The sequence below is a fragment of the Euprymna scolopes genome, chromosome 4 (assembly GCF_053919585.1).
Source record: "Euprymna scolopes isolate OS-2025 chromosome 4, ASM5391958v1, whole genome shotgun sequence".
Taxonomy (NCBI): domain Eukaryota; kingdom Metazoa; phylum Mollusca; class Cephalopoda; order Sepiida; family Sepiolidae; genus Euprymna; species Euprymna scolopes.
This window is the reverse complement of record NC_136485.1, coordinates 7,202,127-7,227,868: the sequence shown is the minus strand read 5'-3', so window position 1 is coordinate 7,227,868 and position 25,742 is coordinate 7,202,127. Positions and strand designations below refer to the sequence as shown.

The window sequence follows — 25,742 nt, the reverse complement described above, 5'->3', positions numbered from 1 at the left end:
CCCCCCCCGCCCAAAAAATGGGGTGTTTATTCAAAAAGTTGTTTTTAACATGGGGAGGCTGGGGGTATCTATTCCGATGGCCGCTCTTAATATGAGGAGGTTTGGAGTGTCTATTCCAAAAGTCGTTCTTAACATAAAATTACTTACGGGAGTGAAAAAAGTCGTAAATTGTTTTGTTTCACACGCATGCACATTACTAATTTCTTGGTTATGAAAAAAAAAAGTGGATTTGTTTCCGCTAGGTGGCAGTGTCATTCGCAGAGAAGTAGAATTGTTTATCGCACGCGTACAAACATGGCAGCCAGTGAATTACAGTGCATAATACAGGTCTTTATATCTCGAAAATTACTTGTCTCTGCAAAATTTAAATGAGATTTTCTTATTCAGCATAGTCGAAAACCTATTCGAGTCGTCATTTTAAAGAAAATTGTGGAGGTGGAACTAATATAAAAAATAATCTTCCTTTTTAATATTCCTTAAAAAGTTAGGCCAACGTAAGTAAATAAAAAAAATGTTACTGTGCATGCGTTAGGCTCTGTAAGGAAGCGGCTATTAAAAAAATATGTTCCCCCTCTTCACTATGGAATTTAACGCCCAAGGAGTGCCCAGAGGAGAGGCACTCTCTGCCCTGCAAAATGTGCTTGGACAGCCCCATTGGCATTCCCCGGTGAGGGAGCCTCAGACGGTTAGCAATAAACTAACCCCTTCTCAAAGAGAGCAAGCAAAGCCTAGGAGGGTGAACCTCCTAGAACTGCACAGAACTAAACTCCCGCAGCAAAATCAAGAGGAACCGGATTACACGAATGGTCTAGTTTATGTTGATTTTGGATGCCCAGGGTAGAAAGACTAGACCATTAAAGTGGTCTTTTTTTTTCTGTTAGACTGTGATATTCTGTTCAGCTACAGGAAGTCCATCCTCTTAAACCTTGTCATCTTACTTTGAGAAGGAATTAGTGTATAGTTAACTGCATGAGGAGCCCTCGCCGGGGAATGTCAACAGAACTGCAGCTGCACGGGCATTTTTTAAGGTGCTTACTGCTTAAGTACAATTGTGTGCTAACAAATTCTCTCCATCTTCTGGCCTTGTGCCATATCACTCAGTTGCAGAGAAGTAAATACTTGATCTCCTGGGTTGTCTATCCCTTACTTTGCGGCTTGCCGTTTGTTCATTTTAAAGAACTTCCTTGAAGTTGTGTCTGATAATAATGAACTGATTTGATTTGAAATGTTTCTTTATAGCGATAAGCAAAAATGAAGAAAAAAACCTTTTTTGTGATTGGAATGAAGTAAATGACGAAGGAGAGAAATTAATTTTTTGTTTCCGCGGGAATTTCGAATTACCTCCCTTGATTCACCGGTTTTACGCACCAACATGGCGTCCGGTGACAAAGCTACCAATCCAAACAATCCAATTGTTTTCTTTGATATCACAATCGGAACGACTGTAAGTAATTTTAACCTTAATAAGTAATTATCTAAACAGTGAGTAACTTGTGTAATAATAATTACTTACATTTATTTGGTATTATTGCACAAAGGCAACGAAGTTGTTTTCTTTAAAAAAAACATGCGGTCCAAAAAAAATGTCTTTTTTAAAGATTATTTTGTATTTGTATTTATTTTTTTTAAATATAATGGTCAATTTTTACGACGTGCCCCAGCCTATTATACCCCCCCCCAACCTCCACATGTTAAGAACGGCTTTCAAGGTTTGGGAGGGGGTGTTTATTTCGAAAGCCATTCTTAACATGGGGAGATTGTGGAGTGCTTATAATACGGTCGTAATAATTTACCAATATAATTGTATTCGAAGATTTGGGCGAAAACGCAAATACTTCTTTTTGCCGTTTGTTCATTTTAAAGAACTTCATTGAAGTTGTGTCTGATAACAATGAACTGATTTGATTTGAAATGTTTCTTTATAGCGATAAGCAAAAACGAAGAAAAAAATGTCACGGAATGACCATGGCATACTCCAAAAATCACGAAAATTGATCAAGTAGTTTAAATATATAAATGCATAAATATATATTTCAGAAAATAAAATTTGACTCTTTTTTGCGATAACTTGTCGCAGTGGACACAGCGAGTTGTTTCTGGAGATGCTGGAACTTATATAAACTGAATATGGGTTTGTTTTACTGTACACATAGATTCGAAAAAGTTGTCACAAAACAAATGTAGAACAAATAAATGTTATCAAAGGCAAGATAAGTTACTTTTCTACTTAAATGGATAAGTTTTTATTGTTTTTATTTAATGTAACATGTTTATTCAGCTAGAAAAACATACAGTGTTTATGAAAATTACAAATGGCACCAGACTCTGTTGAACACGGTAAGTTTGTGAAAAGGAATTAAAAATTAAAAAAAAACTTAAACTATAGGCTGACATATATTCGGTGGGTTTTTAACAGTATTTTATATAGTTTTTTATTTTGCCAATTTAAATAAGCACTATTTTGTACTCATACGGAGCGTGCTATTTTTTCAAATTGGATTTTCAAGTTAAATTCAATTTTTATCGTATCTTTTGTTTATTAAATTGTTAGGTGAAAGTACAGAATAGTTAACAAAACGCCTCTTCTCCGTTTGTTAAGAATGAATAGGTAGTTGTTAGAATAGCCGGTACTGGTCGCGATTAGAGTTCCCTGCCGAACACCCTAAAAAAAACACTGACTTCTCCCTTAGTTGCCATAGTAACTAAACGATCATGAATTTTGTTTTACTGTTTATGAATATTGAAATAAGACATTACTACACATTTATTAATAATATTTCACTTTTAATCACTTTTATCGACTTTTTCTTTTCTTTTTTAAATAGAATTTTCTTTTTAAATGACGACGTTTTTACTGTTTATGAATATTAAAAGAAAAATAATTACTAAACATTTATTAATAAAAAAAATGGGTGCTAGTGCACTTATGATCCGCGCTATATTTTAAATCGTATTTCTAAGCTTAATTAAAGTTTAATGTTTTTTTTATTCAATTGTAAGGTTAAAGTAGAGAATAGGTACAAAACACCCTCTCCATGTTAAGAATGGCTTTTTAAATAATAACGTTATTTCAGCACGGATCAATAAGTGCACTAGTACAATATAAAAAAAAAAGTGAGACATATACAGTAAAACTTCGTCATTTAAAAAAGAAAAGAAAAAGTCGATAAAAGTGACACATAAACAGTAAAACAAAAAGTCGATAAAAGTGATTAAAAGTGAGATATTATTAATAAATGTGTAGTAATGTCTTTTATTTCAATATTCATAAACAGTAAAACAAAATTCATGATCGTTTAGTTACTATGGCAACTAAGGGAGAAGTCAGTGTTTTTTTAGGGTGTTCGGCAGGGAACTCTAATCGCGACCAGTACCGAATAGCCAATAAAACAAAAAAATGGGTGAAAAAATAAATACGCAAAAGATAAATGTTACTAAAGGTAAGGTAAGTTACTCTTCTACCTACCTGCATAAGTTTTGTGTTTTAACTTATTATAAAGTGTTATTTTAAGAAGTAATATAAAATTTGTCAAGTTAAAATGAAACAAAAAAAAACATGGTGCTGTCCTTAAAATCAGTTTAAAACCTTGATAATCGTTCATAAATCGAAAATTAAACAATACTGGGGGAAAAAGAGTAAATGTCACTAATCGTGCAATACTGTAATGTTCTATCAGTATTTTGTTTAATTTTCGATTTTTTGAGCGATTACTGAAGCTGGTTGTAAGGAGAGCGCGAAATTAAAATAACGCTTTAAAATAAGTTAAAACACCAAAAACTTATACAAGTAGGTTGTAGAGTAACTTAGCTTACGTTGTAACGTTTATTTGTTGTATATTTATTTTTGTTTTGTTGGCTATTCTAATAAATGTCTGCTAGTTCTTATCTAGAATCTTCCTTATATTAAAAAAAAATCTGTATGATGTAACTGAGTGAGCATGACAAAACGAAAACATCATATTCCAAAAATCACATAAATCGATCAAGTAGTTTTATTTTTATAAAGAACATCATTAATGAGAATTCATAGGCATCACAATATAAATATAGCAAGTTTGAAATATTGTTGAGTTATCTCCCTTGTTTTAAAGATTTTTTTTTTCGAAATGGCAGGTGAGACAGTCACTCCTCTGATACTCATAAAATTTGATTTTCTTATTTAAAAATGAAAAACTACTTGATCAATTTGTGATTTTTGGAATATGATGTTTTTGTTTGTCACATCATCCAGATTTTTCTTTATTTTTGATTTTAATATATCAGAAATTTTGGACAAGAAACCAAAGTGGTTAATCTATATATATCTAAAAGTGACCTTGTCTGTCTTTGTGTGAAATGGTCTCTACCAAACTGCTCTGTTAATTTTTAGTCTACAGACTTGAAACTTGTTATATAGGTGATTTGGGTCTGTGAAAGAAATTCAATTTGTTTTTTAGCCGGTAAAAATAGCTGCTAAGAGGTAAAAAAAATTTTTAAATCGGCACTTTGGCAGGCGTAAGTCAACTAAATGTTACTTCTACACACACGCAAATATACATTTTATATCTTTAGCAATGTTATTTTTGAAGTTTTTATATGCGTATGGACTTAACTCAGATGGTAACGAATAACGCTCGAGTTCTACATGTTTTCGTTTGATTCTGGCTGATGGTACCAAAGTCATTTTTTTTTAAACTTTTGAAATCACTACTATATACTGGGTACAATATAATAATCAATACAGTACCGGCTCTATAATAATAAAAATAAAATCTATCTCAGCAACCGACAAGGCTAACATGCTTGCCAGTCGGTTTGCCTCAAACTCCACACTGGACCCTTCCAACCACCCCCTACCTGACTTTCCTATGCGGACAGACGCCACACTAGACGATCTGAAAACCACCCCTGCTCAGGTGCATGCTATCATAAAAAACCTTGACACCTCAAAAGCATGTGGACCCGATCTTATCCCAGCTGTGCTATTAAAAAAGCGCTCAGCCGAAGTAGCTCCAGTTCTCTCCAAACTCTACAACAAATGCCTTAATGAAGCTTGCTTTCCGGGCTGTTGGAAAACTGCTTCTGTTGTACCAGTATTCAAGAATTCTGGCGAAAGGACAGACCCATCAAATTATCGCCCCATTAGCCTCCTCTCACTTTTTGCCAAAATATTTGAGACCATAATTAACCATGCTCTAGTCCATCATCTTACAGATGCTAAACTACTGACTGACAAACAATATGGATTTAGACAAGCCCGTTCCACAGCAGACATCCTAACTGTGATCTCTGAACGTATGTACCATTCACTGGACAAAGTGGGGGAGGGCAGAGCGGTAGCTCTAGATATATCTAAGGCTTTTGATAGGGTATGGCATGAGGGTCTCCTCAGTAAAATCAGATCATACGGTATCACTGGTAGAATACTTAACATAATTAAATCCTTCTTAGATAAGAGAAAAATCCAGGTTGTCCTCGACGGTCGTACATCTAAACAATATGATATAAATGCGGGGGTGCCCCAGGGTTCTATCCTTGGACCTCTATTGTTCCTGATATTCATAAATGACCTCCCCGACAAAATTGCCTCTGAGATGGGTATATATGCTGATGACACTACACTCTATGGCAGGCATGACAGGAAGACGAATGAACACATATCTAAAGAAATGGCAGAAACACTAGAGGAAGACCTCCAATCTGTAGTGGAATGGGGACAAAAGTGGTTGGTCGTGTTCAATGCTGCCAAGACTAAACTAGTTTCATTCAATAATTACAAGAAACCCTCCCTACCACCCATAGCAATGGCCAACGACTCTTTATCTGAGAGTCCATCTTTCAAACTCCTTGGCCTAACGTTCACAGGAAACATGAGTTGGAACAATTACATTGAAGGCATTGCCAGGGCCGCTGCAAGAAAGGTAGGCTCTCTCTACCGTGCTAGACAACTACTAACACCCGAAAGTATCCTGTACCTCTATAAGGCCACCATTCGCCCATGTATGGAGTATTGCTGCCACATCTGGGCTGGTGCATCTGCTACTAGTCTCTCGCTCCTTGACAAGGTTCAAAAGAGAGTCGCAAACCTAATAGGCCCTGAACTGGCATCTAAGCTTCAGCCTCTGTCCCATCGACGAAATGTTGCATCCCTCTGCCTTTTCTACAAGTATTTTAGTGGTGAATGCTCTGACGAACTGCAATCACTTGTGCCCTCACGACGTGAGCACCCTCGACAAACCTGACAGGCTGCTAAATCCCACCCCTACACTGTAGAGATCCCTAGATGTAAAAGATCTTTTTACTCCAATAGTTTCTTCCCCAGAACCGCTAGACTCTGGAATTCCATTCCAGATCCCTGCTTCCCCAACAGTACTGACGTGCAGAAGTTCAAGTGTAACGTGAACCGACATCTTGCTGCCCAAATCCCTACATAGTACCCCAGTAGTTGTTGCCCCTGATAGTAGCCCCCTACACCAAAGTGGCAATTTGCCTTGTTTGGGGTGAAAATGTTATAAAAAAAAATAATAAAAAAAAACTATCATATTTAAGCATATTTTATGATTGGGCAATGACGGGCGGTTTGTTAGTTTCATCATAAATGTGTGGACTTTCAAATATGAAAATAATTCATTTAAAACTTGCAAAAGTTGGGTTCACTAACTTTTTACGCCCATTTATTGATAAAACAATGCTTTTGGATGGGAAACCTACTGTTCAAACATAGCAATGGTTTGATTAGTGTTATTCTGACTTTGCTCTGTTGAAAACAACGGTTAAGAGGTTGTTTTGAATTGAAAACTGTTTAATTTCAGAAGCGTTTATAATGGGTAGCTGATCTGTATAAGTCCTGGATATGAAAAAGAGTTTTCAGTGGGTAGCTGATCTGTAAAAGTCTTGAACTTTAAAATTTTGCAGACAAAAAGCAAAGATTTTTTTTCGTGTTGACACAAAAAATTATGTGCGGAAATTTTAAAAGATCCAATATTTTTATAGAGTGATTTTGGTTTCTGTTTGGTTGTTAGCAAAACGTAGCTCCATTTGATTGGTCAGTTCCTATCACCAGTGTATTAACCTTCTCATTTTTTTAATCATACCATTCACTTATATAAAAAATATTGCAACAGGTTCGATACTGACTTTAATGGTGGTCACACAAATACAACTGATGCTGAATTCTCAAGTTTCACAAAATTGATATTTGTTTAGGAAAACATCAAAAAGGTCCACAAACTTGTTTTTGCTGATTGTAAATTAAAGTTGTATGAGATAGCAGAGAAGTTGAATATATCAAATGTCAGTGTCTTCACCATTTTGCATGAACGTTTCTTAATGAATTAACTGTGTTTATCACACTGCGTACACTATGCTTGGTAGACTTTTGCTTTCGTCAACAATGATAATGCTCTGTTGGTTAACCATCATCCATTCCTAATTCTTGCAATCATACTTAACCATCATCCATTCCTAATTCTTGCAATCATACTTAACCATCATCCATTCCTAATGCTGGCAATCATACTTAACCGTCATCCATTCCTAATTCTTGCAATCATACTTAACCATCATCCATTCCTAATTCTTGCAATCATACTTAACCATCATCCATTCCTAATTCTTGCAATCGTACTTAACCATCATCCATTCCTAATTCTTGCAATCATACTTAACCATCATCCATTCCTAATTCTTGCAATCATACTTAACCATCATCCATTCCTAATGCTTGCAATCGTACTTAACCATCATCCATTCCTAATTCTTGCAATCGTACTTAACCATCATCCATTCCTAATGCTTGCAATCGTACTTAACCATCATCCATTCCTAATTCTTGCAATCGTACTTAACCATCATCCATTCCTAATGCTTGCAATCATACTTAACCATCATCCATTCCTAATGCTTGCAATCGTACTTAACCATCATCCATTCCTAATTCTTGCAATCATACTTAACCATCATCCATTCCTAATTCTTGCAATCATACTTAACCATCATCCATTCCTAATTCTTGCAATCATACTTAACCATCATCCATTCCTAATTCTTGCAATCATACTTAACCATCATCCATTCCTAATTCTTGCAATCATACTTAACCATCATCCATTCCTAATGCTTGCAATCGTACTTAACCATCATCCATTCCTAATTCTTGCAATCATACTTAACCATCATCCATTCCTAATTCTTGCAATCGTACTTAACCATCATCCATTCCTAATTCTTGCAATCATACTTAACCATCATCCATTCCTAATTCTTGCAATCATACTTAACCATCATCCATTCCTAATGCTTGCAATCATACTTAACCATCATCCATTCCTAATTCTTGCAATCATACTTAACCATCATCCATTCCTAATGCTTGCAATCATACTTAACCATCATCCATTCCTAATTCTTGCAATCATACTTAACCATCATCCATTCCTAATGCTTGCAATCATACTTAACCATCATCCATTCCTAATTCTTGCAATCGTACTTAACCATCATCCATTCCTAATTCTTGCAATCATACTTAACCATCATCCATTCCTAATGCTTGCAATCGTACTTAACCATCATCCATTCCTAATTCTTGCAATCATACTTAACCATCATCCATTCCTAATTCTTGCAATCGTACTTAACCATCATCCATTCCTAATTCTTGCAATCATACTTAACCATCATCCATTCCTAATGCTTGCAATCATACTTAACCATCATCCATTCCTAATGCTTGCAATCATACTTAACCATCATCCATTCCTAATTCTTGCAATCATACTTAACCATCATCCATTCCTAATTCTTGCAATCATACTTAACCATCATCCATTCCTAATGCTTGCAATCATACTTAACCATCATCCATTCCTAATTCTTGCAATCATACTTAACCATCATCCATTCCTAATTCTTGCCATCGTACTTAACCATCATCCATTCCTAATTCTTGCAATCATACTTAACCATCATCCATTCCTAATGCTTGCAATCGTACTTAACCATCATCCATTCCTAATTCTTGCAATCATACTTAACCATCATCCATTCCTAATTCTTGCAATCATACTTAACCATCATCCATTCCTAATTCTTGCAATCATACTTAACCATCATCCATTCCTAATTCTTGCAATTATACTTAACCATCATCCATTCCTAATTCTTGCAATCATACTTAACCATCATCCATTCCTAATTCTTGCAATTATACTTAACCATCATCCATTCCTAATTCTTGCAATCATACTTAACCATCATCCATTCCTAATTCTTGCAATCATACTTAACCATCATCCATTCCTAATTCTTGCAATCATACTTAACCATCATCCATTCCTAATTCTTGCAATCATACTTAACCATCATCCATTCCTAATTCTTGCAATCATACTTAACCATCATCCATTCCTAATTCTTGCAATCATACTTAACCATCATCCATTCCTAATTCTTGCAATCATACTTAACCATCATCCATTCCTAATTCTTGCAATCATACTTAACCATCATCCATTCCTAATTCTTGCAATCATACTTGACCATCATCCATTCCTAATTCTTGCAATCATACTTAACCATCATCCATTCCTAATTCTTGCAATCATACTTAACCATCATCCATTCCTAATTCTTGCAATCATACTTAACCATCATCCATTCCTAATTCTTGCAATCATACTTAACCATCATCCATTCCTAATTCTTGCAATCATACTTAACCATCATCCATTCCTAATTCTTGCAATCATACTTAACCATCATCCATTCCTAATTCTTGCAATCATACTAGCACCTGCTCTATGCCAATCTTTTCACAAGTGCAACTAAACATCTCAATACCTTCATAAACTTTGTACATGTCTCATCCATCTCCATTGTCTTACACATTTTGCATACAAACTGGTTATCATCTCTACACCTATTGCTGATCAAATTCTGAAGAAGAAAAAAATAAAATAAAATATCAATATATAGAATTTGAAACAAACTTTTTTTGTTTACCAAATGTTGGTTTGGTTGGTTTAAATTTTCTAAAAGCTCCAAAATGACTGCTAATGTTATGTGTTTGAGTCTACGGTTATTAAACATGCAAAATATATTTAAAAAAAAAAAAAAATAAACTCAGAATTTAAAGAAAACTAGATCCAACTGGATCCCAGGAAATACTGGCTAGACTTAATCTAGTCAGCATCTGACAACTTGGAGTAGTGTAACGACTCAATCTGACTCACTAACTGAAGAGTTGATGCTATCAGTGTTCTTTTATATTGTTGGTGAATGGAAAGTTCCAGAAACGCTCCAAATGGAACATCACAACTTGTAACATTCCAGAAACTCTTGAAATAGAACATTTTTATATTCTAATTTTAATGTAACATTTTTAATAGCAATAATTATATATTTTGAATATTATTATAAGAAATTGTAATATCTTAATATTTTTATGAAGAAACTGTCCTCTCATGACACTAATCATATAAAAAAATTAATTGAACTAAAAAAAAAACTCATATAAAATATTTGGAAATATGATGAGCAATTGAGTCATGAATTCTCGTCAACCTTTGAAATCAATGAAACACCAAATTTTTCTGATTTTTAAATCTCGTGATAAAAAATTTTGGAGATTTGTAAATGAGGAATCTAAGCTAACTTCCCCATCAAAAGAAAAAAAATTAGATTCTACTTTTGAAATAATTACAGTAGTAAAACAGTTATTTTAGAATATTATATGTACAGCAGTTCCTCTCAAAGTTTGAATCGTTATTATAACTCAATTACATACGTTTTGTTTGCTACAAATTCTAGAAAACATATTTTTGGATTGTTTTACGACACTGACAAAAACGAAAATATTTTTTTTAAATCTAAATACTCTCAAACCTATACATCATCATAGAAACTGATTGTTCTCATGATGAAAAATTGATATCTGGGTTCTTTTCTAGACATTTTTAAAAAAATTAATGTTTCTGTCTTGTAACATAAATGGACTGTATTACTACATAACTCTTGCTTTTAATTCTAACTAATCATGACTTTCTAATAGATAGTTTAAAGACTTCAAAATCATTTAAAAAATATTTTTGATTTATTGATAACTGTTGGAATAGCAATTACCTTTTAAAATAGGAATAAATTCTTTTCCAAAGAATTAAGCCAAATCAAGTATCATGGTTCGTTTGTGCTCCTAAATGAAAGGGACTTTTCCAATGTGCTCTTGCCATATATAAAAAAACAAACTCTAAAGTATACACATGTAATTCCATAAATATTTGTTTAAATTTTGTGTTTTAGGAAGTTGGACGGATAAAATTTGAACTGTTCTCTGATTCTGTTCCAAGGACATCGGAGAATTTCAGGTAAGTTCCGAAAAAAATTTAAAAAATCAGTACATAATTGTTTGTTTGGAAATTGTTATCAAATGACATATCCTCCCTCAAATCAATTTTGGTCATTATTAGCAAATGTTGAAAAAAAAGGTTTTGTGGAAATAAGTGCAGTTAAAAATTGATGACCTGTTTAAGCATCTAGTAAATTACAACAAACAATTAATTTAATCAAACTCTTTACATAGTTCAACTTATTTTAATTATAGTATGTAAATTACCTGGGGGAAAAAATCACAATTTCTCACAGAGACATTAAGAAATATTAGAGAATGATTAAATCAGAATCGACAATAGAAATACATAGCTTAGAGTGGAAATTATAAATTATGGTTAATGAGAACAATTAAAACATTTTTTAAAACATAGCTTAATCCCAACACTAATATATATACATATATTTTTTTTTTTTACACGGTGGTCACCACTAATCAAGGCCCGGAAGCCACTCAGGGATAAGGGTTATTGCAAGTACAGTACGTTAGTGTGGAGATTTAATGAAGTGTTTACTTAAGAGGGCGGTTCATTAGGAATTTGTTAACGTTGGACTTAAAGACATCCAAGTTGTAGTCAGGTAGGAAGCAGGCAGACGGAACAGTTCCACAGGTGTGCAGTTCTAAGAAAGAAGCTTTGTTCATGGAATCTACGTTTTGATTTAGGCACAGATAAAGAGTGGGGAAAATTTTTCACAGTGGATTCAGCTAGACGGGTGTTTTTCGTGAAGGATTGGCGAGGGGGGACCAGAGATTGGAGTTCAAACGAGCACCTGCCATGAAAATAACGATAAAACAAGGATAGGCTCACAACGTCTCTTCTGTGGGAGAGAGGTTGCAGGGTAGAGAAAAGGGCATCCCCCACTAAGCCACAAAGTCTATTTTGTACTCTGTCAAGGCAGGATAGGCTGTTTTTAGCAGCTCCTGCCCAGATATGGCAGCAGTATTCCATCCTTGGACGTACTTGGCTTTTATATAGATAGAGAATTGCATCAGTAGTGAGATATCTTCTGGAGCGGTAGCAGGATCCCACCATCTTTCCAGCGACCTTGGCAACAGACTTGATGTACGTGTTCTATTTCAGATCAGGAGTAAAGGAAAACCCAGAAGCTTGTCAATTGGGGCTTCTTCTAGACGAGAGCCATCCATTTCAATTGATGCCAGATGGGGATCAGAGCGTTGATGATGTAAAGATAGGAGTTTGGTTTTAGATGCATTAAAGGTAACCAGCCACGTCTTCCCCCACTGAACCACGCGCTCGAGATCAGAGGAGAGAGAATCAGAGAGAACTTTGTCATTTACAGCCTTTGATGTGTTGCCGTAGATGGTCGTGTCATCAGCATAGATGTTAACGAATGATTTAAGTATGTGTTTAGGGATATCATTGATGTAGATCAGAAAGGGAGTTGGGCCCAGGATTGACCCTTGAGGGACTCCAGCATTAATACTGCAGGACTCTGATTTTTGTCCATCGACCACTACTCTTATGAGCCTATCGGAGAGAAATGATTTAATGATTGAGAAAACATTTCCAGTTATACCATAGCTGGAAATCTTGTGAAGTAGGCCCTTATTCCATACCTTGTCGAAGGCCTTTGATATGTCAAGAGCAATTGCCCTAGAAAGGAAGCCTTTGTCAAGAGATTCACTAATCCTGTGAGATATAACCATTAGCACATCTGCGGTAGATCTTGCAGAACGGAAACCATATTGTGTGTCACTAAGAAGATTATTTCTGCTGAGGTGGTTGATTATTTCTCTATTTAATATGGATTCCAGCAACTTACTCATGACACACAGGAGACTTATTGGTCTGTACTGAGAGGGAGATGACTTTTCACCTGAGTTCTTAAATACAGGGCATACTGATGAGGTCTTCCAGGGAGTCGGAAAGCACTTCTCCTTAAGGCAATGCTTAAACAGTTTCGTAAGTATGGGAGCAAGTTCTGGTTGAAGCTTTTTTAACACTATAATTGGGATGCCATCAGGGCCAGTTGCTTTACTGGAATCAAGGTTCTTGATTAGTTTGGCGACCTCATGCACAGATATTTGTATGTTACCTAGCGTGTTCTGTGTTATAGGAGGAAATATGGGGAGTTGATGGCCTTCATCGCATAGGGTAGAATTAGCTGCAAAGTTCTTGGCAAATAGTCTGGCCTTGTCTGATGCTGACGAGATGACCTCTGGTCCATTGATAATGGTTGGGATAGAACGCACACTTCTGTTCAGGATGCTATTTGCTATTTGCCAAAACTGGTGGGAACCAAGCCGCTGCTCAGCTACTTTGGATTTAACAGACTCTGCGTATAGCTCTCTTGCATTTTTTATTACTCTTTTACAGTGGTTGCTGGCGTTCCTGAAAGTAGCTTTAGTCTCAGTGCAGCTATTACGTTGGTAGTTTTGGAAAAAGTTATTTCTGTGCGCGATAGCAGCATACATTCTGGGGAGAACCATGGCTGGCTGTAAGGTTTTTGTTGGAATTTTTTAGATGGTATGAATCGATCTATGCCTACAATTAACCATTCGGTCAGATCTGATACTATAGAGGACACATCATTTTTAAACATGGAATGCAGAGGTAAATCAGATATGAATGTACGGAAGCTATCCAGTCAGCCATAGAGTATCGGTGTACAGTACGATGGAGGGGTACGTCTGGGGACTTATTACATTTCATTTTTATCTTAACTGATACGACGGAGCATGAACATAGCTCAGGGGAAGTTGAGAGAAAAAGGTCTAGGAGGCTTGCATATTGACTGGTAGTATTGGGCACACGGGTGGGTTCGTGAACAATCTAAGTGAGGTCATAAGCAATGGCAAAATCATGACAGAACCTCCCCTCATCATCTGTCTTATTTGAATGGGTCAGCCATTCCACGTTATGAACGTTGAAGTCACCACAAACGTGAATGTTAGCTCTCTCTATGGTGCTAGAAAGCTACTAACACCTGAAAGTATCATGTACCTCTATAAGGCCACCATTCGCCCATGTATGGAGTATTGTTGTCACATTTGGGTTGGTGCATCTGCTGCTAGTCTCTCACTCCTGAATAGGATTCAAAAGACAGTTGCCAACCTTATAGATCTTGAACTGTCATCTAAGCTTCAGCCTCCGTCCCATCGACAAAATGTTGCATCCCTCTGCCTGTTCTACAAGTATCTGACGAACTACAAGCATTTGTACCCCCTCGACGTAAATACCTCCGACAAGCAGCTAAATCCCACCCCTACACAGTAAAGATCCCTCGGTGTAAGAAAGTCTTCTACTCCAATAGTTACTCTCCCAGAACTGCTAGACTTTGGAACTCCCTTCTGGGATTCTGCTTTCCCAAATGTACTGACATGCAGAAGTTCAAGTGCAATGTGAACAGACATCTTGCTGCTCAACTCCCTTCATAACACCCCTGCAACTTATGTCCCTAATAGTAGCTCCATACTTCAAAGTAGCACTGTGCCTTGTTTGGGGTGAAAATTGAATTGGAAAAAAAAAAATTTTATCGACATAATATTCTAATAACTTCAAAATACACACTCCATATATTGATAGAATATATCTCCATCAAAGTAGATGATTTCCAACGCAGTATAGATCATCATTTTTAGTGTAACACCTGTTAACATATGTTGGACAATTGTACTTATTTCCAATGCTTTAATTATCTTCATTTATTTGATTTTATTTTAAAAAATCCTCCACTGCTGGTAGCACAGGGTGACCCCAAAAAACAAAAGCTAAATAGAGGCCATCTCGAACATGCTGCAGAACGGAGAAAAAAGGCCAAAGACCCTAGTGTTTTGATTTTTTTTTTTTTTTTTTTTTTTTTTACACATTGATCACCAACTTATCAAGGCCCAGAAGCCACTCAGGGATAAGGGTTATTGCAAGTACATTACCTTATGTAATATTTTGAATATAATAAACTAGTTATGACCAAAGTTTCATTTCATTCAGACAAAACACTAAGAAACGGGCCCTAATTAGAGTTGGGGCTCATTTTTTTTTGGGGGGGGGGGGTCACCCTGTAATAATAGAATAATTTTTTATTATTTTTAAGTTCTATAAATTACCTCCTCCCGTTTGAGAAAATATTTGCATATTTAACGTGTATTTTTACAGTAATCAGAGAAAAATAACAACTTTATAGTTAAATATTTACAGATTTATAAAGAATCAGAATTGGGAATTTAATACAGAATCGGGAATTGTATTGGAATCGTCCCATCACTAATCAGAATCCAAAGAAATTAAATTTTAGTAGTGAGGAAGTTTTTGAAAATAAATCTGCAGCCGTAAAAAAACAGAAATTTTTCTTGATTTTAAAAGATAAACGAATTCTCATCGATTTTTGTATTTTGGACTTGAAAATTTTATCCAAACTTTTGAGCAACATTTAGTATTTCACACAATATTCAATCAATGGCATTTTTAAATCATTTATTTCTTGTATGATTGAAATTTTTTCGATCAAATATTGTTCAACTGTTGCTGATTGTTGTTTGTTTTGCAGGCAATTTTGTACAGGTGAATACAGAAAAGATGGTGTCCCCATTGGTTACAAAGGATCAACATTCCATCGGTTTGTAAAAATTGATTTTAAAATATTTTTCTTGAATTTGTGTATTCATTCTTTTGCGGATTTGTTATCCTCATCTTCATAGTCATTGTTGTTTTAGCACATTTCGGCCAACTCATCCTCTGGCCTTCTTCAGGTGATTATATGCAACGGAATAGGAATACTGAGTTTTGTAATTTGTCCTCAGTAATTACTGTCTTCCATAGTTGTCTCACCATGTTTTGGCAAACTAATCCTCTGGCCGGTTAGGGTAGGATTAAAACGCTATCTTCAGATAATGCTCAACTGGAACTATAGAAACTCAACGCCTCTATCCATTGCATCACAAGCCCTGAAGAGCGATCAAGATTGGAATTTATGGTTTTATAAATCCAATTTTGTGTTCTTATCTAGTCTTCCATTGTTAGATCCGCATCGAATGGTATTAAATATTATTTTTATTTATTTTTTTTTTTAGATGAGGTTTCATAAGTTTTGTATTTTTGTATTTCACAGACTGTTATCCACACATTCATAGTTGTTGTTTCACCACATTTTCACCAACTCATCCTCTGACCTTCTTCAAATGATTAACTGCGCTGGAATAGGAATGCTGAATCTTGTAATTGTATCCCTAGTAAATGCTGTCTTCTATAGTTCCATTCACCAAGTTTGGGCCATGGAGATGAGGATACACAAATTATGAGGTTAAAGGATTAAAAAAAAAAATAATTTTTTAAAAATAAAAAAAAAAAATAAAATAAAATAAAAATAAATTAAAAAAAAAAAAAATAAAATCCTATATAAAATTTTTTCTTGAACATTTGCAAAATTGATATTTTATTTACTCAATTTTTCCATCTTTTATTTTCAATTTTTAAATCTTTTTACATTTGTTTTATCATCTGTTTTTCATCTTTTCCTCTTTTTAGAGTAATAAAAGATTTCATGGTGCAAGGAGGAGATTTTGTTAATGTAAGTCGCATTTTTGGGGGGTAATTTATTTGAGTTTTACAAATATATTAGTTTGCAGGCATGGACCAAAATAAATCAATTTTTCCATTGGATAAAAAAATGTTCTGAAATTTCCTTCTGCAATATTAGATCAAATTCTTTCATGCAAATAAAGATTGGATCAAAGTGAGATAAAATAACCATTTAATGTAAAATTGAATAAAAACAAAATTCAAATTAATCAAAAAACACTTCAAAGCTTGCCATTCAGAAAAGTTTAAGTATGTTCGAAAAGTAAAGAAGCACATGCAAAGAAGAAATAAAAACGACAAAATCATCATCATCATCATCATTATATTTGATTCTACGTCCATTTTATATGGTGACATGTGTTGGATAATTTTAAGAAATCGACTTCCGAACTAACCTATCTCTCGTTAGATCTTAATTTATCCCCTTTCTCTTACATCCATTTTCATTACTTCCTCCCATGTTTTCCTTCCCCTTCTCTTCTGAACTGGACTTGCTACCTAAACAGTTCTATACCAACTAACTCACATTCATTCTTTCAACGTGACCTTACCAACAAAGTCTACTCTTCTGTGCACATTTCTCTTACTGTCCAAATTTAATTTTTCTCTGAAATCTAAAACTCACACATCCATCATATTATTCTGATATTATTTCTCTTCATGCAACGCATATCCTCAGCCCTCACTAACTCCGTTTCACTTCCATACAACATCACACTGTATACACATACTTGGTAGACTCTTCTCTAGTTGACAGATGTAAAAAAATGAGCAGGCCAGAAATCAAGAGAAAAATACTGAAACTTTTGATTTTGAAAATGATTTCTAAATTTTCAGAAATTTCTCGTCATATTTGTTTGAATCTATACAAAAATATTTTAGCAGGGAAAGTGGGTGATATTTAATACATTTACCTTGCCATGAAATTGAAAAAATCTCTATAATACTAAGGTACGTTATCATCTTTCACACAGTTTTAAAAAAATGATTTCAATCAGCAAAGAAGGTTAATGATGATGTCAGTAAGATAAAAAAAATTCTGACCTTACTCATTTTAAAATGATCCAAAATCAAAGTATTAGGTTGGTGCAAAAATTTTGCCAATTTAAAATTTCATCTGCAAATGAAAAACTGAGTTTTTGAAAATCATTATCCATAACAATAACAACCTTTGCGTTCGATAATTTGATTTTGTCTGTCAACAAGATAATAAATTCTCTGCTTGTAAAATTCTTTAGGTTTTGATGTGATATATGAATCTAATTCATGTTCAGTCTCTTCTCGTAATGTTAACCTAAGGTCGTTTAAATGGTTTTGTAATTCTCAAAATCTAATTTATATAACTCAATATGTCTGTCACCATATTTTCAAACTCTATCTCTTCCGAAACAAAAAATCACAGATTTTTTATGGATCATTTTTTTATGAGTTTTTAGTTGGTACTTGTACAGTTTAGTCAAGATATTAAAAAATGAAAATATCGAAAAAACTTTAAATTGTATGGATCCGTTATAGAACGAAGTTCTCCGGAAAAAAATTTCACTTAATTTCATCAAGTAGTTTTTGTTTTTTTTTTACAGCGGAAAAACATGTTTTTATGAGAGCTCGTTGAAGACGGCCATATTAGATTTATAAAAAAATTTTGTTTGAATTTTAGAAATAACAAAGGGAGATAACTCCAGTTAAAGCACTGACACCCCTTCCCATCTTTAATACTAGCTAAATCGAACATTTTGCTCGGTATCATAACAAATTGTTTTTTCGCTGTAAAAAAAGAAACTACTTGATGAAATTAAGTTAAATTTTTTTTCAGTGAACTTTGTTCCATAACAGATACATACAACTTAAACTTTTTTCGATATATTTTCATTTTTTAATGTCTTGATTAAACTGTACAAGTACCCTATAGTCGATTAAAATAGTTTTTAAGTGGTCAAAAATGGGTCAAAATTGAAAAAAAAAATCGTACATTCATCTTAGTTTATTTTTAATCAGTTGATATGCGTGTCACGTTGGTACAGTGGTAACGTCACCAGCTTTAAATGTTACAGTTTTGCTTTTGATTTTAGCTGATGGCACCCAAATATTTTATTTTTTACTTTTGAAATCACGACTCTATAATAATATATACGAAATCTGGACAAATTAAAGTATCATATTTAAGCGTATTTTACGACCTATGAGATCTTTGGTCAATGTGTGATGGCGATTTTTATCATGATGGAAGATGACTGTTGATTAAAGATGATTTTCATGTCATATAGCAGAAAAATATGAATAATGCTTTAATAATTTGAAAAAAAATTATACATAAATTATGGCGATTATGTTTAAGTAATAACAATATACATAAAATAAATTACAATGGTTTTAAAATTGTCATTCTAAAAACCGGCAAAACCTTTGCACTGACCTGATATGTCGTGCTGACAACTAAAACAGTACATTTCCAAATGTGACTTTTATTGATTTGAAGAATATTAAGCTGACAATTATTTTTAACGGTAAAAATGTTTATTGTTTTCAAAAGAATTAAATTACTATAATTTTAAATGAATAAAAAAAAGCAGAAACATCTTTGTTTATTTCAAGAATATTTAGTTGACAAAAATAATTATTTTTACAAAAAAAGAAAATCATTTTTTACTTAATAATAGTGACTATTAGAGACATTTATGATTAAAAAAAATTATTAATATTAAATAATTATCATTATCGTCATCATTATTATCAACAGTAAATTTTACAAATTGATGTAGAAAACAGCATGGAATTTCGAATTTTTGCTTTAAAAATTTCTTGCTTTAATGATTTTTTATTTATTTATTTTATTTTTTACACTAAAATCAGCTAAGTGTCTATAAAGTTTTCCTTGATATTGTTCCTATTTTGTAATCTTCTAATTTGAAAAGTTTGATTCGAATTTGTTCCAAATCCAATTCACTTCCAATTGAATCAAAAAACTTATATGTAATTCCCCAAAAAAAAAAAAGAATTTAATGAAAATAAATTTAGACTTTTGTACTTTTTATTTTTCTTGATAAGTCACCACTTATCAAGATCAAAAGCCATTCAAGGATAAGAGATGAATTGTCAATTAAAATGATGATGAATATTATGAGAGAATTGAAAATTATGAATGAACAAAATTTGATTACTTATAAAAATGGTTCATAACAGCATTAGATTTGAAGATGATCCGGTTGTAGTCTGCAGTGAAGAAGTCCTATGATAATGTGTTCCTTAAATGTGAAATGGAAATTCTATTTAATGGAGGAAGAAAGGAAAATTGCAGTTGTTGAAAGAAGACAAGTTCTTGCTGTGAGTGTTTTACATAGAGGAACCATATTTAAAAATTAATACTGCTTCAATGTTTTTTGGTAGAAAATGCTTCAATGTTTTTTGGTAGAAAATGCATGTATCTTTGTTTGGACTTTGCCAATTGCTTTCATAGTGATGATGGTGAGACGCATGTAGCCGATGAAATGCTAGAATTAACATTTCCTTAACTCTATAAATTATTGACTTTTACAGTTTAACAAAAAATACATTTCTTGACTAAGAACAAATAAAATGTTGTGTCTCTGAACATCAAGAAAAAAGACATCTTTTCTTCTTTAAAGCCCTTCCCCACCATAGTGATGATGGTGAGCATGACAATGTGGTAGGGTCAGGCCTTTAGCGGAAATCCGAGAGGAGTTGGCATCGTGATTCATCGTCTTTATCTCTGCGTGTGAGAATCAAAGACGTCTGCGGCATTCCTTTGTGTGTTCAGAGACATATCTTCCCCAATTTTGCATGCAACCACCATTCCACATACAACCACCATTCCACATACAACCATCGAGCCTTGTTGTTCTTGGTGGCAGGGGTAAAACCTTGCAGTTTTGCAGATTAACAAATAGTTGCAACCAATGAAGACAAATAGTTGCAACCAATGAAGACAAATAGTTGCAACCAATGAAGACAAATAGTTGCAACCAATGAAGACAAATAGTTGCAACCAATGAAGACAAATAGTTGCAACCAATGAAGACAAATAGTTGCAACCAATGAAGACAAATAGTTGCAACCAATGAAGACAAATAGTTGCAACCAATAAAGAGGACTTCATGCAAACAAGACAAAACTAAGTCAGAATGTGTGCGAGTTTGATATAAAAGTCCAACTCATTTAACAACAACAATTGGATTTTATTTGCATTTTTAATAATTAAGTATTTTTTTTTTTTTCTCTTATTTACTCAAAACAAGATATATTTCCACGTGGACATAACAGACTACTATTTGGAATCATTCGTACAGGGGCACTATGTGGAGAGTTGAAAAGCGAGATGTCTGTATGCATTACATTTAAATTTTAACATTTTAGTCAGGAAAGTAGGAAACCGGGTTGGAATTCCAAAGTGTAGCAGTTTAAGAGAAGTAACTGTTAGAGTAGAAAGCTTTCCAGCATCTAGGGATCTATACAATGAAGGGGTGGGATTTTGCTACTTGTTGAGTTAGAGATATTTATGTTGAAGAAACACAAGTGCTGCAAGTTTGACAGCATGTTTCATTAAAATACTTGTAAATCAGACAACATTGTGATGATGAGACTCGTGTTGATAGAGATTAGCTGATAGTGTGCAACCTAAAAGATTGGAGACTCCTTTTTGGAACCCTGTCTAAGAGGGAGAGACTATTGGTTGATATACAAGCCCAACAATACATCATGCATGAGTGTTATTTTGATGGCGGAATAATTTTATGATAATATTCATAATTTTCACTACAAACTTTATAAATGAATCATTTTTATCAAATCCAAAGATCAAATATCAAAAGTTTCAGAAAGATAGCATAACAAAAATGTTTCTCTTCAAAATATCATTTCCTATTATGAGAAAATTTCCATTCTTTCTTTTGACAGGATTTTCTTTAATAAAACAAAAATTGATTTTTCTTCTTTCGTTTCGTTTTAGGGTGATGGCACGGGAGTAATGAGTATATTCGGAAGCATTTTTGCTGATGAAAACTTTACCGTAAAACATACGGGGCCTGGAATGTTGTCAATGGTAAATAAACGTTTCCATTCAATTTTAAAAATATGAAATTAATCATTTGGATTATTTCGTCGGCTAATTTAGATGAGAACAGTCGTTTGAATAATCCAAAAGAATATACGATTCATGTGATGAAATGAAAAAAATACATTTTCTTTTCTTTTTTAGGCAAACAGTGGCAAAGATACAAATGGTTGTCAGTTCTTCATTACTTGTGCAAAATGCGACTTTTTAGATGGTAAACACGTTGTCTTTGGTACGTCAAAACTTTGTGATTTTTTTTTTTACTCTTGTTGACCTTCAACATAGCATGTTGTCACTTGGATGTAAGGAGTTACTAATTGTTATCATGTTTACAGGGGACTACATAGGGAGTTGAGCAGCAAGATATCTGTTCACATTACATTTAAACTTATGCATGCTAACACAGTCAGGGAAACAGAAAGCAGGAGAGAATTCCAAAAGCTAACAATCTGAGGGAAGGAGCTATTAGAGTAGAAGGCTTTTCGGCATCTAAGGATCTCAACAATAATGAGGTGGGATTTTGCTGCTTGTTGGGTAAGTCAAGGTATGTTGAGGGGGCACATGTTCAAAGTTCATCAGGGTACATTCCATTAAAGTACTTGTAAAAAAAAAGGCACAAGGATGCAAGATTGCTGTGATGAGGCAGAGGTTGGAGCTTGGTTGATAGTGCGGGATCTATTCGATTGGAGACTTTTTTTGGGATTATGTCTAAGAGTCAGAGAGTAGTGGTAGATGCACCAGTTCAAATGTGGCAACAGTACTCCATGCATGAGCGAACGGTGGTTTTGTAGAAATACAGGATGCTGCCAGGTGTGATAATTTTCTACTAGAGGAAGTCCACCTTCTTTGCAGCAGCTGTGTGAATTGTTAGAAACCAAAAAAATTCATTCATTATATTAAGTCCAACAGAAAGATTTAAAAATTTTATTTTGTTTTTAATCAAACAAAAACTTTTGTGCCATCGCTAAACATGCACTAGGTTGCATGTTTAGCGATGCATACTAACTGCAAACTTGCTGCAGAAAAAAAACATGGTGGGTCAAGAGAAAAAGGTAGGTGCACAGAAAAATTTGAAAATCCACGAAAAAAAAAAAGTTTCTTTTTAAAGAACCACCTGTTTGTGAAACACGGTAATACGAGGGCTGCTATCCAACTGATTATAGCATGGACGTCTTCAAGTCCAATGTTAACAAATTCCTGTTGAGTCATCCTTTTAAATAATCTAGTTCTGACTTGTCTTAATCATTGTTAGCAATCTTCACATTGTTGTTTCATTTTCTGTTGAGAAATTAATCTTTCACTCTTATTTTAAATATTATTTTAAATGCGAGTTTATCAACGTTTATTTCCCTAAAGGTTTTTTTTTTTTTACCTGCATTCAGAGTGCTTAGGATAAATGTAATACATTTTGCAAAAGAAAGAAAGAAACATCTTGGTCAAGAATTGATGTGCCCCTCACACACTGGATCGTAGTGGTCCGAGAGCTTTTGAAATATTTTTCCATATTTTTTCTCTGCATTGCTATACTCCACCATTGTTTTTTTTTTTTTTTAAATATATATATACTAGCGAGGGGTACCCGGCGTTGCCTGAGTGTTTGGAAGTGTGTGTGTGGGGGGGGGAGTTAAAAAAAAAAAAAAGTAAGTATGAGGATCGAACCCGAACCGTTGAGGCAAAGTTGTAAATTAAAGTGTGAAAAAAAAAAAACGTGCGACATTAACCATTGCCCCACCGCGACATGCTTACGGAAACACATTTGAATTTATTTAATTACTTGGATTTAGCAAGTGTCCGTTTTAATGAGTTAATGAGGTCAAGTTTGACTGTGGGATTTCATTTACTGCTGAATGCTTTTTTTTTCCCCCCCCAAGCATGTGGACCCGACCTCATCCCAGCTGTGCTATTAAAAAAGTGCTCAGCCGAAGTAGCTCCAGTTCTCTCCAAACTCTACAACAAATGCCTTAATGAATCTTGCTTTCCGAGCTGCTGGAAAACTGCTTCTGTGGTACCAGTATTCAAGAATTCTGGCGAAAGAACTGACCCATTAAATTATCGCCCTATTAGCCTCCTCCCACTTTTTGCCAAAATATTTGAGACCTTAATTAACCATGCTCTAGTCCAGCACCTTACAGATGCTAAACTTCTGACCGACCATCAATATGGATTTAGACAAGCCCGTTCCACGGCAGACATCCTCACTGTAATCTCTGAACGCATATACCATTCACTGGACAAAGCGGGAGAGGGCAGAGCGGTAGCTCTAGATATATCTAAGGCTTTTGACAGGGTATGGCATGAGGGTCTCCTCAGGAAGATTAGATCTTACGGTATCACTGGTAGAATACTTAACATAATTAAATCCTTCTTAGATAAGAGAAAAATCCAGGTTGTCCTCGACGGTCGTACGTCTAAACAATATAATATAAATGCCGGAGTGCCCCAGGGATCTATCCTTGGTCCTCTGCTGTTCCTGATATTCATAAATGACCTCCCCGAAAAAATTGCCTCTGAGATGGGTATATATGCTGACGACACCACACTCTATAGCAGGCACGACAGGAAAACAAATGAACATATATCTAAAGTAATGGCAGAAACACTAGAGGATGACCTCAAATCAGTAGTGGAATGGGGACAAAAATGGATGGTAACGTTCAATGCCACCAAGACAAAACTGGTTTCATTCAATAATTACAGGAAACCTTCTCTACCACCTATAGCAATGGCCAACAACTCTTTAGCTGAGAGTACGTCTTTCAAGCTCCTTGGCCTAACGTTCACAGGAAACATGAGCTGGAACAATTACATCGAGGGCATTGCCAGGGCCGCTGCGAGGAAGGTGGGCTCTCTCTACCGTGCTAGAAAACTTCTAACACCCGAAAGTATCCTGTACCTCTATAAGGCCACTATTCGCCCATGTATGGAGTATTGCTGTCATATTTGGGCCGGTGCATCGGCTACTAGTCTCTCTCTCCTTGACAGGGTTCAAAAGAGAGTCGCAAATCTGATAGGCCCTAAACTGGCATCAAAACTTCAGCCTCTGTCCCATCGTCGAAACGTTGCATCCCTCTGCCTGTTCTACAAATATTATAATGGTGAATGCTCTGAAGAACTGCAAGCACTTGTGCCCCCACGACGTGAACACCCTCGACAGACCCGACAAGCTGCAAAATCCCACCCCCACACTGTAGAGATCCCTAGATGTAAAAGATCGTTCTACTCCAGTAGTTTCTTCCCCAGAACTGCTAGACTTTGGAATTCCATTCCAGGTCACTGCTTCCCCAACTGTACTGACATGCATAAGTTCAAGTGCAACGTGAACCAACATCTCGCTGCCCTAATCCCTACATAGTGCCCCAGTAGATGTTTCCCCTGATAGTAGCCCCCTACACCAAAGTGGCAATGTGCCTTGTTTGGGGTGAAAATATAATAAAAAAAATAAAAATAAAAAAAAACATACGGCGAGCGACAAATGTTGAATATTTATCTTCTCAAAATCAAGCAAATTAAATAGACAGGCAAGCTTCGTTGTTAACTGTGAGATATTACGATTTATATGTGATATAAAAAGTTGTGAAGCGAGCGACCGCTTCTCTGAAAGAAGCCTTTTGTAGACATACAGAAAAAGCAAACACACATACATTTTCGCTTTTATATATATAGATATTTTAGGTACAAGTCCAAAATGCAACCTATACTAAAAACAAAAATGAAGAAAAATCTTTATCACATGCATACTCGTTATGGATTGTTTTTTTTATATAGAAAAT

The 25,742-nt window shown here is 34.6% G+C and overlaps 2 protein-coding genes across 2 annotated transcripts in view; both read left to right on the top strand.

Moving 5' to 3' along the window:
• The window catches only part of LOC145272817 (uncharacterized), a 731,987-nt gene that overhangs the window by 298,340 nt on the left and 407,905 nt on the right, over positions 1-25,742 (top strand). The gene's annotated exons all lie outside the window — the stretch shown is intronic.
• LOC145266589 (peptidyl-prolyl cis-trans isomerase H-like) overlaps positions 1,298-25,742 on the top strand; it is a 26,491-nt gene continuing 2,046 nt past the window's right edge. The window contains exons 1-6 of the mRNA XM_080122439.1: positions 1,298-1,444; positions 11,278-11,342; positions 15,874-15,942; positions 16,851-16,893; positions 21,868-21,960; positions 22,117-22,204. Of these exons, the coding sequence (XP_079978565.1) occupies positions 1,373-1,444; positions 11,278-11,342; positions 15,874-15,942; positions 16,851-16,893; positions 21,868-21,960; positions 22,117-22,204 (430 nt within the window). The 5' untranslated portion in view covers positions 1,298-1,372. The remainder of the gene's footprint in view (positions 1,445-11,277; positions 11,343-15,873; positions 15,943-16,850; positions 16,894-21,867; positions 21,961-22,116; positions 22,205-25,742) is intronic.